This window comes from Schistocerca serialis, chromosome 5, assembly GCF_023864345.2.
Source record: "Schistocerca serialis cubense isolate TAMUIC-IGC-003099 chromosome 5, iqSchSeri2.2, whole genome shotgun sequence".
Classification (NCBI taxonomy): Eukaryota; Metazoa; Arthropoda; class Insecta; order Orthoptera; family Acrididae; genus Schistocerca; species Schistocerca serialis.
Window position 1 is genome coordinate 246,572,925 of NC_064642.1, and position 12,617 is coordinate 246,585,541.

The 12,617-nt window shown below is 38.3% G+C and overlaps 2 protein-coding genes across 3 annotated transcripts in view; one reads left to right on the top strand and one right to left on the bottom strand.

Moving 5' to 3' along the window:
- Window positions 1-12,617, top strand: part of LOC126480780 (mitochondrial DNA helicase) — a 177,642-nt gene that overhangs the window by 56,554 nt on the left and 108,471 nt on the right. The window lies entirely within an intron of this gene.
- LOC126480781 (serine/threonine-protein kinase Nek2-like) overlaps window positions 1-12,617 on the bottom strand; it is a 65,730-nt gene that overhangs the window by 37,402 nt on the left and 15,711 nt on the right. The window contains exons 2-3 of one of the 2 annotated variants that reach the window (XM_050104088.1): window positions 5,897-6,054; window positions 5,461-5,704 (exon numbers count right to left, since the gene is read on the bottom strand). In XM_050104088.1, coding sequence (XP_049960045.1) covers window positions 5,461-5,704; window positions 5,897-6,054 — 402 coding nt within the window. Of the gene's footprint in view, window positions 1-5,460; window positions 5,705-5,896; window positions 6,555-12,617 lie in introns of those variants that run through there. The other variant, XM_050104089.1, reaches the window with a different exon arrangement.

The following is a 12,617-nucleotide window of genomic DNA, read 5'->3' on the forward strand; positions in this document are numbered from 1 at the left end:
TACATATGTTTGGATTGAATAAGATGCCAGAGTCATCTGCAAAAAGAACTAATTGTGATTGTTATACAGGGTGGTCCATTGATAGTGGCCGAGCCAAATATCTCATGAAATAAGTGTCAAACGAAAGAACTACAAAGAACGAAACTTGTCTAGCTTGAAGGGGGAACCACGTGGTTCTATGGTTGGCTCGATAGATGGCGCTGCCATAGGTCAAATGGATATCAACTGCGTTTTTTTTTTTAAATAGGAAACCCCATTTTTTATTACATATTCTTGTAGTACGTAAAGAAATATGAATATTTTAGTGGGACCACTTTTTCCGCTTTGTGATAGATGGCACTATAATAGTCACAAACATATAGCTCACAATTTTAGACAAACAGTTGGTAACAGATAGGTTTCTTAAATTAAAATATAGAACGTAGGTACGTTTGAATATTTTATTTCGGTTGTTCCAATGTGATACATGTATCTTTATGAACTTATCATTTCTGAGAGTGCATGCTGTTATGGCGTGATTACCTGTAAATACCACATTAATGCAATAAATGCTCAAATTGATGTCCGTCAACCTCAATGCATTTGGCAATACGTGTAACGACATTCCTCTCAACAGCGAGTAGTTCCCCTTCCGTAATGTTCGTACATGCATTGACAATGAGCTGACGCATGTTGTCAGGCGTTGTCGGTGGATCACGATAGCAAATATCCTTCAACTTTCCCCGCAGAAAGAAATCCAGGGACATTAGATCCGGTGAACGTGCGGGCCTGGTGCGGTGCTTCGACGACCAATCCACCTGTCATGAAATAGGCTATTCAATACCGCTTCAACCGCACGCGAGCTATGTGCCGGACATCCATCATGTTGGAAGTACATCAGGATTCTGTCATGCCGTGAAAGATCTTGTAGTAACATCAGTAGAACATTACATAGGAAATCAGCATACATTGAATCATTTAGATTGCCATCGATAAAATGGGGGCCAATTACCCTTCCTCCCATAATGCCGCACCATACATTAATGTATCACGAAGCAAATACCGTCCGCACTGGCGGAATGTTACGTGATACCACGTACTTATACGTTTGTGACTATTACAGCACCATCTATCACAAAGCGAAAAAAGTGGTCCAACTACAACATTCATATTTCTTTACGTATTACACGAATATGTAATAAAAAATGGGGGTTCGTATTTTAAAAAACGCAGTTGATATCCGTTTGACCTATGGCAGCGCCATCTAGCGGGCCTACCATAGCGCCATCTGGTTTCCCCCTTCAAGCTAGACGAGTTTCGTTCTTTGTAGTTTTTTCATTTGATGCTTATTTCGTGAGATATTTGGCCCAGTCACTATCAATGGACCACCCTGTATACTAGATAGAAGACTATTTACATATATAAGGAACAGTTGCGGTCCTATGGCTGAACCTTGAGGAATTCCGTATGTTGTTCCTCCCTGGTCAGAATTATGTCCCTGGACTGTCTTGCTTGAATTACTATGTACAAGAGCGTTCTTTTGGTTAGATATGACATTATCCATTGGTTGCCTGCACCATAAATCCCACAAAATGTTAATTTATCTAGGAGAATACGGTGATTCACACAGTCAAATGCCTTAGAGGGGTCACAGAAAATACTAACTGGCACTATTTTATTATTTAATGCTCATAAAACCTGGTGAGTAAACGTGTAAATGGCAGTCTCAGTAGAGCAACCCCTCTGAAACCCAAAAATGTGATTTGCTAAGGATACTATTGTTGCTAAGGTGAGATACTACTTTAGAAGACATCATCATCTCAAAAATTTTGGAGAATGACAGCAGTGAAATAGGTCAGAAGTTACTGACATCTCCCTTATCACTTTTTTTAAAGAGGACTTTAAAAATGGCATATTTCAGTTTCTCTGGAAAAATGCCTTGAGTTAGTGATGCATTACATGTTTCAGAAAGAACTAGGCTTATTACATGGGAAGAAAATTTTAACACTCTATTGAAAATATCATCAAAACCAGATGAGCTTTTATTATTGAGAGAATGTGTAATTGGTAATACGAGGGTTATTCCAAAAGTAAGGTCCGATTGATTGCCAAATTGAAACCACAGTGAACATCAGAAATGTTTTACTTGTAACAATTAGCTACACCTTTCAGCTACTTCTCTACGTAGTCGCCGTTCTGACTTAGACTTTTGTCATAGCGTTGTACCAACTTTTCAATAGCCTCATCATAGAAGGCAGCCGCCAGTGCTTTCCGCCAATTCTCCACGCTGGCCTACACCTCGTTGTCTGTGTCAAAATGTTGTCTTCAAAGACAGCGGTTCATGTGACCAGAGATGAAACTCAGGGGGAGACAATTGCGGACTGTATTGTGGGTAATCTCACATTTCCATTTGAAAACGATGCAGAAGCATCTTCATTGCCCCTGCAGAATGCGGCTGAGAATTGTCGTGAAGACGAAACAGCACGACAGTTATGTAATGTTGGCTGCATAGCTTCAGGCGAAATTTCTCACCAGGCCCTCGTACTTGGCGGCAGACACTATTTTCTAGACATCTTTACGCACTCACTGCGAGCTCAGAAATGAGAAGAGCGACATGATGCTAACTGGGGTTATACTAGAGACACTACCCAACACATCTGTGCAAAGCTTTATCGGATTTTCATAGTCGTTTCCATTTCGCGACCGATCGGACCTTACTTTTGGAATAACCCTCGTACATTCACATGATTGGATTTTATGAAAGTTACATTTTCAACATGTTGCTGTTATTTTGCTCTTTAACTGTTTGTCCCTATGCTTTCTACTATACTTGAGAATTGAGTATTAAATACATTTGCTACCTGTGATTCATCATTTATACCCCTTCCATTCAGTTCAATAGTGATGTCTTGTTCTGTGGCTGGTTGTCCTGGCACTTCACTACATTTCATATAGCCTTAAGTTTGTTGTCAGAAGTACTGATTTCTGACCTTATACCCTCTCTAACTAATTTTTAATTGTTTTTGTAGTGTGCAACTACTGCAGGATCCCTACTTCTCCTTGCCAAAAGATACATTTTCCTTTTCCTTTCACGAGATACTTTAATCTCTCTATTGATCCATTATTTTTTTACATGGCTGTTTAGTGCCCTTTCTGATTAGCTTCTGTGGAAAGCTGTTTCCAATTATATGGATTTATCATGGAATAGATTTAATTTTATGTTTGCATTTGCTTATTACATATTACATCCCATGTCATCTCCTGTAAACTATAAACACATTTGCCCTGGAGTCGTTACTTATCCTAGCTGATTTCCACTGAGAAGTATCCATACTGTAACGCATATGTTGTTTATCCTAGCTAACTGTGCATCATGGTCAGAGAGAGCATTTTAATTGCTTGCTCTGCAACAATATTATGGAAAGGACAGTTGCTACTCACCATGTAGCAGAGATGCTGAGTCGCAGATAGGCATAACGAAAAGACTTTCGGAAAATGAGCTTTACTTTCGAAGAATGCCTTGTTTGCCAAAAGCTCACTTACCAACAGTCTTTTTGTTGTGTCTATCTGCGACTCAGCTTCTCCTCTATATGGTGAGTAGCAAATATCCTTTTCATAATATTTTTATATGCCATTCTGGATTTTCCATTGTTTAACTGCTTTGTGTGTGTGATAGACAGCACAATTAGGAATACAGATTCCTCATAAATAATTCGAATTTTCCCAGTGGGGATCTACATACAGCTGCAATTAAAAGTGAACTTTTGTCAGCTTTAATTCACAAGCACACACTTGTGTGAGCTGATCACTACAAAATCTACTTATCTCAATGTTTTTGAACATGTGTTCTGTCTTAATGTATGTAGCAACTCCTCCTTTTCCTATGTTATTTCTGCATGGGGTAGGCTGAAATGGTGTAATCTTTTACATGTAACTTATGTAACATGCTTACACAGGCACATTATTATTTTTTTCAGACCTTTAAATTTTCCTGACAAGAAGCCCTTCTACCTTACTACTCATTCCTGTAATATTTTGATGAAATAAGCTAACCTTAATTTTCTATGTGTTATGAACCATTTTGTGGGGCTCTTCTGTTATTTTCACTTCTTTGAAAACAGGGTTCCTAAATCCTGATTCTAACCTAAAAATATGCCTCTCAGACACCAGTAAGCTCAAGGACCTTGATATGTGTGATGGTAGCTCCCCCCCCCCCCCCCCATATATTATCTGCAAGAAGCTCAGCCAACCTATCTGTCCCTCTTTTATTCAGTTGTAGGCAATATCTAGTATATTCTCATCTCCCAATTGTAGCAAGTGGCACAGCAGTCATACGAGATTTCATTTCACTCAGCAACAGCCTGCTCAACTCAGTGTTCACACGGTTCACAGCCGCGTTTACCCAAGGATGGTCACAGCACTGCAGGACCTCCACAAAACTCACATTTGCTTTTATAGCTGGTAGTCCCATTTCTACTGTCCTTTGCCACACTATTCCCTGCTCCACCAGCTGTAATAACCTGATCCTCTTTGCCAAAATCTTGGCGCAAATTCTCTACATCCTCTGTCACCTGGCTAAGGCTAGCACTTGGCTTCACAGTAGTTGTGACTTGATATACTCTCACTAGTTTGTTGGTTGCATGGTTTGTGGGATGGAAGGGACCAGACTACAAGGGCCATCGGTCCCCACTAATTTGTCCCATATCATCTGGCCTATACCCCTCCCATGAGTGCTACCTTGCAGCAAGGCTCTTCTCTTCCTACTCTCTTTTGGTAGTGACCTACAATGAGTTTGTTTGCTAGAAGTCTTCTGTACACTACTGTGACCTACTGCTGGGTTACACTCTTCCCCTCCTACATCAGTTAACAAGTCAAATTTATTTGTTATCGTTTGCTCAAATATAGGTGATGTTAAAGAGCTGTTCTCCTTTTGCCCACTGTTTGTTACCTTTACTCAATCTCACAGATCTATTACTCCCTTTAACCTATCTAGTTCAAATTTCACATTATCTAATTCAGCCTGAAGGGTACAAATCTTTGTCTCCTGCTCTGTGATTCTGTTGTCTTTTTTGCAAAGCCTACAGTTCCATAGGAGAGCCTCGTTGAGTTCCCCATTCAGTTCCCCACTATAGTCAAACCAGTTGTTATATTATGACTAATTTTATTATTATTAATTTAAGATGCTATCACTTTTGACTAAGTAAACTACTGAATGCCTATGTCTCATAATTATTTAGCAAAACACTCATCTTACAAGTTTTATTAATATTTTAATATATTTCTACTTTATTTCTAATTTACTTAATCTACTTTATTCCTAATTGTATGTATTCTTGAAGTGTAAAATTGACATAATTTGTCTTTCCATGACTGGTGAATGACTAAGATTTGGTAATAAAGGCATTAAAACATCTACTTCATGAAAAATTCTGTGTTTATAAAACTCAGTTTATGAAGTTTAAGCAAATACAGTATACTCACAGGACTCATGTAGTAAGGTGTGCCAACAAACGTCTGACTACAGCTACTGTCACTATTTAGAATACGTGCCAACCCAAAATCACCAAGTTTTGCATTGTTATCTGAATCTAAGAAGACATTTGCTGGTTTCACATCTCTATGCAACAATGTTCCAGATGGAAGCTGGGAGTGGCACGCTTGAAGTGCGCGTGCTATCTGATAGAGAACACGCCATATAAATCCTTCGTCTAGTGATAAATTCCTCCTGAAATCAAATATAAAATAATTAGCTTCTATAAATCTAGTGCTGCAACATAACTTGGGAATCAAGGCGACTTAAATTAAGGGACATAAAAAGAATATTGCATATTAATCTGTCAAACAGTGTTGCAAAAGAAACAAAATTTAAATGGTAATCTCTCCACAGTTTCATATTAAAGCAAATTGGATAACTCACTTTATACATTTTGTTATAAGTACAGAGAGGTCACCTCCTGGGCACCATTCCATTATTATATATAAAGTAGCTGAAGTTTTATCAATTATGCGATCATGGTACTCGACAATGTTTGGATGATGTAGGCCGCTCATTAAATTCACCTCGGAGACAAGGCGCTGAGAACACAGACGGATTTATCTATGTATGTCTTCTGTAACAAATGAGTCTTTAAACAAGAGGATGTAGACATTTATTTGTGGCCACAGGCTGCAAAGTTTAACAAATCATTTCAGTGTCATAGGAAAAACAAGTCACAAAAACAGAGCAAACAGTAAAAGTGTTTATACAAGTCCTTGTAACTGTTACTTGCAGAAAAATGGCAAATGAAAGAGATATTTTTGTTATCTACAACATTTTCAGCATTTCTTGAACACTATGGAGTTTTTGGATACTTTAACTCAGTTGCACTAGTATAGATTTAAAAGCAGATGCGGTTCACAATAAAGCTACTTATGTGTGGCTTCTTTCTCCTGAAGCCATTACAAAGTCTGTCAAACATAAACCATTCCAGAAAAGTTTAAGTGCTGCTTGAAATCATAATTTTTTTATACACAGCTAAAGTGACAGTTACCAGTACTTTAAACAATGTGGTAAGTTACTCGGAAAGAAAGCTCTACAATAGCTCACGCAACGAAAGCACAGAATGGTAACCACTATGTGGGAAGCACAAATAGGCTCAACACACTTTCAGTTTATTTACGAGAACAATTCATTTACACTACAAGGGTAATAAATAAAAAGAGAATTGAGATTTTAAAGAATAATTTGTCAAATAGAGTGGAACATTGTGCACAACACTCCTGGTGTGAATAAAAAATAAAATCTGTTCTGTATCATAGTCATAGGCTACTTTGAGAACTGTTTTCCTAAGAAATTAACCAATGTACCAGCAAGTAAGATAACATGCATGTAGACCCTATGTTATAATGGAATCAAAATACTGTGCATAACTAAGAGAGCATAACTTAATCATAGCTAACACTTGGTTCAAGAATCATGACAGAAGGTTGTATACATGGAAGGAAGAACCCTGGAGATACTAAAAGGTATCAGATAGTTTATATCATGGTAAGACAGAGATTTAGGAACCAGGTTTTAAATTGCAAGACATTTCCAGGGGCAGATGTGGACTCTGACCACAATCTATTGGTTATGAACCGTAGATTAAAAATGAAGAAACTGCAAAAAGGTGAGAATTTAAGGAGATGGGAAATGGATAAACTGAAAGAACCAGAGGTTGCACAGAGTTTCAGGGAGAGCATAAGGGAACAATTGACAGGAATGGGGGAAAGAAATACAGTAGAAGAAGAATGGGTAGCTTTGAGGGATGAAATAGTGAAGGCAGTAGAGGATCAAATATGTTAAAACATGAGGGCTAGTAGAAACTCTTGGGTAACAGAAGAAATATTGAATTTAATTGATGAAAAGAGAAAAAAATAAAAATGCAGTTAATGAAGCAGGCAAAAAGGAATACAAACGTCTCAAAAATGATATCGACAGGAAGTGCAAAATGGCTAAGCAGGGATGGCTAGAGGACAAATGTAAGGATGTAGAGGCTTATCTCACTAGGTGTAAGATAGATACTGCCTACAGGAAAATTAAAGAGACCTTTGGAGAAAGGAGAACCACTTGCATGAATATTAAGAGCTATGATGGAAACCCAGTTCTAAGCAAAGAATGGAAAGCAGAAAGGTGGAAGGAGTATATAGAGGATCTATATAAGTGTGATGTACTTGAGGACAATATTATGGAAATGGAAGAGGATGTAGATGAAGATGAAATGGGAGATATGATACTGCGTGAAGAGTTTGACAGAGCACTGAAAGACCTGAGTCGAAACAAGGCCCCCGGAGTAGACAACATTCCATTAGAACTACTGACAGCTTTGGGAGAGCCAGTCCTGACAAAACTCTACCATCTGGTGAGCAAGATGTATGGGACAGGTGAAATACCCTCAGCCTTCAAGAAGAATATAATAATTCCAATCCCAAAGAAAGCAGGTGTTGACAAATGTGAAAATTACCGAACTATCAGTTTAATAAGCCACGGCTGCAAAATACTAACGCGAATTCTTTACATACGAATGGAAAACCTGATAGAAGCCGACCTCGGGGAAGATCAGTTTGGATTCCATAGAAATGCTGGAACACGTGAGGCAATACTGACCCTACGACTTATCTTGGAAGAAACATTAAGGAAAGGCAAACCTACATTTCTAGCATTTGTAGACATGGAGAATACTTTTGACAATGTTGATTGGAATACTCTCTTTCAAATTCTGAAGGTGGCAGGGGTAAAATACAGGGAGCGAAAGGCTATTTACAATTTGTACAGAAAGCAGATGGCAGTTATAAGTCGACGGACACGAAAAGGGAATCAGTGGTTGGGAAGGGAGTGAGACAGGGTTGTAGCCTCTCCCCGATGTTATTCAATCTCTATATTGAGCAGGCAGTGAAGGAAACAAAAGAAAAATTCGGAGTAGATATTAAAATCCATGGAGAAGAAATCAAAACTTTGAGGTTCACCGATGACATTTAATTCTGTCAGAGACAGCAAAGGACTTGGAAGAGCAGTTGAACGGAATGGACAGAGTCTTGAAAGGAGGATATAAGATGAACATCAACAAAAGCAAAACGAGGATAATGGAATGTAGTCAAATTAAGTCGGGTGATACTGAGGGAATTAGATTAGGAAATGAGACACTTAAAGTAGTAAAGGAATTTTGCTATTTGGGGAGCAAAATAACTGATGATGGTCAAAATAGAGAGGATATAAAATGTAGACTGGCAATGGCAAGGAAAGCGTTTCTGAAGAAGAAAAATTTGTTAACATTGAGTATAGATTTAAGTGTCAGGAAGTCCTTTCTGAAAGTATTTGTATGGAGTGTAGCCATGTATGGAAGTGAAACGTGGACGATAAATAGTTTAGACAAGAAGAGAATAGAAGCTTTCGAAATGTGGTGCTACAGAAGAATGCTGAAGATTAGATGGATAGATCACATAACTAATGAGGAGGTATTGAATAGAATTGGGGAGAAGAGGAGTTTGTGGCACAACTTGGCTAGAAGAAGGTATCGGTTGGTAGGACATGTTCTGAGACATCGAGGGATCACCAATTTAGTATTGGAGGGCAGCGTGGAGGGTAAAAATCGTAGAGGAAAGATAGATACTGCCTACAGGAAAATTAAAAAGAGAACTTTGGAGAAATGAGAACAGCTGTATGAATATCAAGAGCTCTGATGGAAAACCAGTTCTAAGCAAAGAAGGGAAAGCTGAAGGTGGAAAGAGCTTATAGAAGGCTTGTATTAGGGAGATGAATTTGAATGAAATGTTGTAGAAATGGAAGATGACACAGATGAAGATGAGATGGGAGATATGATAACAGAAGAAGAATTTGACAGAGCATTGAAAGACCTAAATCAAAACGGGGCCTCGGGATTAGACAGCATTCCATCAGAACTACTGATGGCTTTGGGAGAGCCAACCATGACAAAACTCTCCTGATTGGTCTGCAAGATGCACAAGACAAGCGAAATACCCTCAGACTTCAAGAAGAATGTAATATTTCAATTCCAAAGAAAGCAGGTGCTGACAGGTGTCAAAATTACCAAACTACCAGTTTAATTAGTCACGGTTGCAAAATGTTAACATGACTTCTTTACAGAAGAATGGTAAAACTAGTAGAAGCTGACCTCATGGAAGATCAGTTTGGATACCAGAGAAATGAAGGAACACATTTGAGGCAATACCAACCTCATGTCTTATATTAGAAGATAGGTTTAAATGACAAACCAATGTTTACAGCATTTGCAGACTTAGAGAAAGTAGACTTACAGAAAGTTACTGACAACGTTGACTACAATACTCTCTTTGAAATTCTGATGGTAACAGGGGTAAAATACAAGGGCAAAAGGCTATTTACAATTTCTACAGAACCCAGACAGTATTTTTAAGAGTCGATGGGCATGAAAGGGAAGCAATGGTTAAGAATGGAGTGAGACAGGATTGTAGCCTATCCCCGAAATTAAATCTGTACACTGAGTAAGCAGTAAAGAAAACAAAAGAAAAATTTGATTGGGAGTGCAAATTAAAGTTCAGGAAGAAGAAATAAAAATTCTGAGGTTTGCTAATAACATTGTAATTCTGTTAGGACAGCAAAGTATTTGGAAGAGCAGTTGAACGAAATGGACACTGCCTTAAAAGGAGGTTATAAGATGAACATCTACAAAAGCAAAACATGGATAATGGAATGTAGCCGAATTAAATCAGGTGATGCTGAGGGAATTAGATTAGGAAACGAGAAACAAAAAAGTAGCAGATGAGTTTTGCTATTTGGGCAGCAAAATGGCTGATGAAGGCCAAAGTAGAAAGGATATAAAATGGAGACTGGCAATGGAAAAAAAAGCATTTCTGAAGAAGAGAAATTTGTTAACATCAGATACAGATTTAAGTGTTAGGAAGTCGTTTCTGAAGGTATTTTGTGGAGTGTGGTCGTGTATGGAAGTGAAACATGGACGATAAACAGTTTAGACAAGAAGAGAATAAAAGGTTATGAAATGTGGTGCAACAGAAGAACGCTGAAGATTAGACGGGTAGATCACATAACTAATGAGGAGTATTGAATACAATTGGGGAGGAAAGAAATTTGTAGCACAGCCTAACTAGAAGAGGGGATCGGTTGGTAGGACTCATTCTGAGACATCAAGCAATCACCAATTTAGTGCTGGAGGGAAGTATGGGGATAAAAATCATAGAGGGTGACCGCAAGATGAATACAGTTAGCAGATTCAGAAGGATGTAGGTTGGAGTAGTTGTCTGGAGATGAAGAGGCTTACACAGGATAGAGCAGCATGGAGAGCTGTATCAAATGAGACTGAAGACCATGACCACAACAACAACAGTTCTTTCTACACATTTCCATTCACGGATGAGTATGGAAAGCATTTTCTGGAGAAGTTCAAGTAGCAGAGGTAGTATTTCTAGAATACGTAAGTGTGTTATTAGACTTGTATGATAATTCTGTAGAGCCCTCAAAAAACTGGGTATCTTGACAACTGCTTCACAATATACATATTGATTAATGTCCACTGTTGTTGGTGTTGTTGTTGTTGTGGTCTTCAGTCCTGAGACTGGTTTGATGCAGCTCTCCATGCTACTCTATCCTGTGCAAGCTTCTTCATCTCCCAGTACCTACTGCAGCCTACATCCTTCTGAATCTGCTTAGCGTATTCATCTCTTGGTCTCCCTCTACTATTTTTACCCTCCACGCTGCCCTCCAGTACTAAATTGGTGATCCCTTGATGCCTCAGAACATGTCCTACCAACCGATCCCTTCTTCTGGTCGAGTTGTGCCACAAACTCCTCTTCTCCCCAATTCTATTCAGTACCTCCTCATTAGTTATGTGATCTGCCCATCTAATCTTCAGCATTCTTCTGTAGCACCACATTTCGAAAGCTTCTATTCTCTTCTTGTCTAAACTATTTATCGTCCATGTTTCACTTCCATACATGGCTACACTCCATACAAATACTTTCAGAAACGACTTCCTGACACTTAAATCTATACTCGATGTTAACAAATTTCTCTTCTGCAGAAACGCTTTCCTTGACATTGCCAGTCTACATTTTATATCCTCTCTACTTCGACCATTATCAGTTATTTTGCTCCCCAAATAGCAAAACTCCTCTACTACTTTAAGTGTCTCATTTCCTAATCTAATTCCCTCAGCATCACCCGACTGTCCATTCCATTCAACTGCTCTTCCAAGTCCTTTCCTGTCTCTGGCAGGATTACAATGTCATCGGCTAACCTCAAAGTTTTTATTTCTTCTCCATGGATTTGTCCACAGTTAGTAGTACCAAAATATCTCTTTTCACAAAAAATAGTGAAAAGCACAAATATAACACTACGACCAAAAACAGTCTCTGTAAAGACTTCACGTGAATAACTTTAATACAGAAAGGAGCCATGTAAATGGGCATGCATGCATTCAGCTACCTACCAGAGCAAATGTTATGCGAATAAATTATGTACTTTAGTGGAATTTATGACTGTATTAAAGAACTTTCTGTAGGGAAACTCCTTTTACTTCACTGAACAGTATTTTCAAGGAAAATTAAAAGTAGTATTTATGTCAATTTACAGTTAAAATCAGTAATCTAATACAGTAATTTCACTGTATTGTACTTAAATTAAATGTAGATTTTTGAGTTCTTTCCACATCCCTGAGGCTACTTTCCATGGCATCCAGTGAATATGACTAATGTAACTCACAAATTCAGTATGTACAATCAAGCACTAGCACTAGTACAATCAATCAGTAGCAGGATATGGTCCCCACACCTGAACCACAGACAAAACATAGTTGCTATAGCTAAATGTGTCAACGATTATCCGTTCTTTTGCTATCAGAGCATGTGAGACTCCACAGGTTTTGTTGAGGAATAGCAGGACTGCACTCGATACGAAAGAAGAACGGGACAACGGTACGTGAAATACTTAGTGTAGCTACATACATAAGTTCCAAAACCAATGTCTCAAATTTATATCAGAACCAAGAAGAACAAGAGGTGAATCATCCTCAGAAACATGCACTTATGAGTTCCTTCCAAAAACTGGTGAGAGAAATTTCACATGCTGTTGTAAGGCCTTCTCCATTATTTAATTTGAATGTCATATA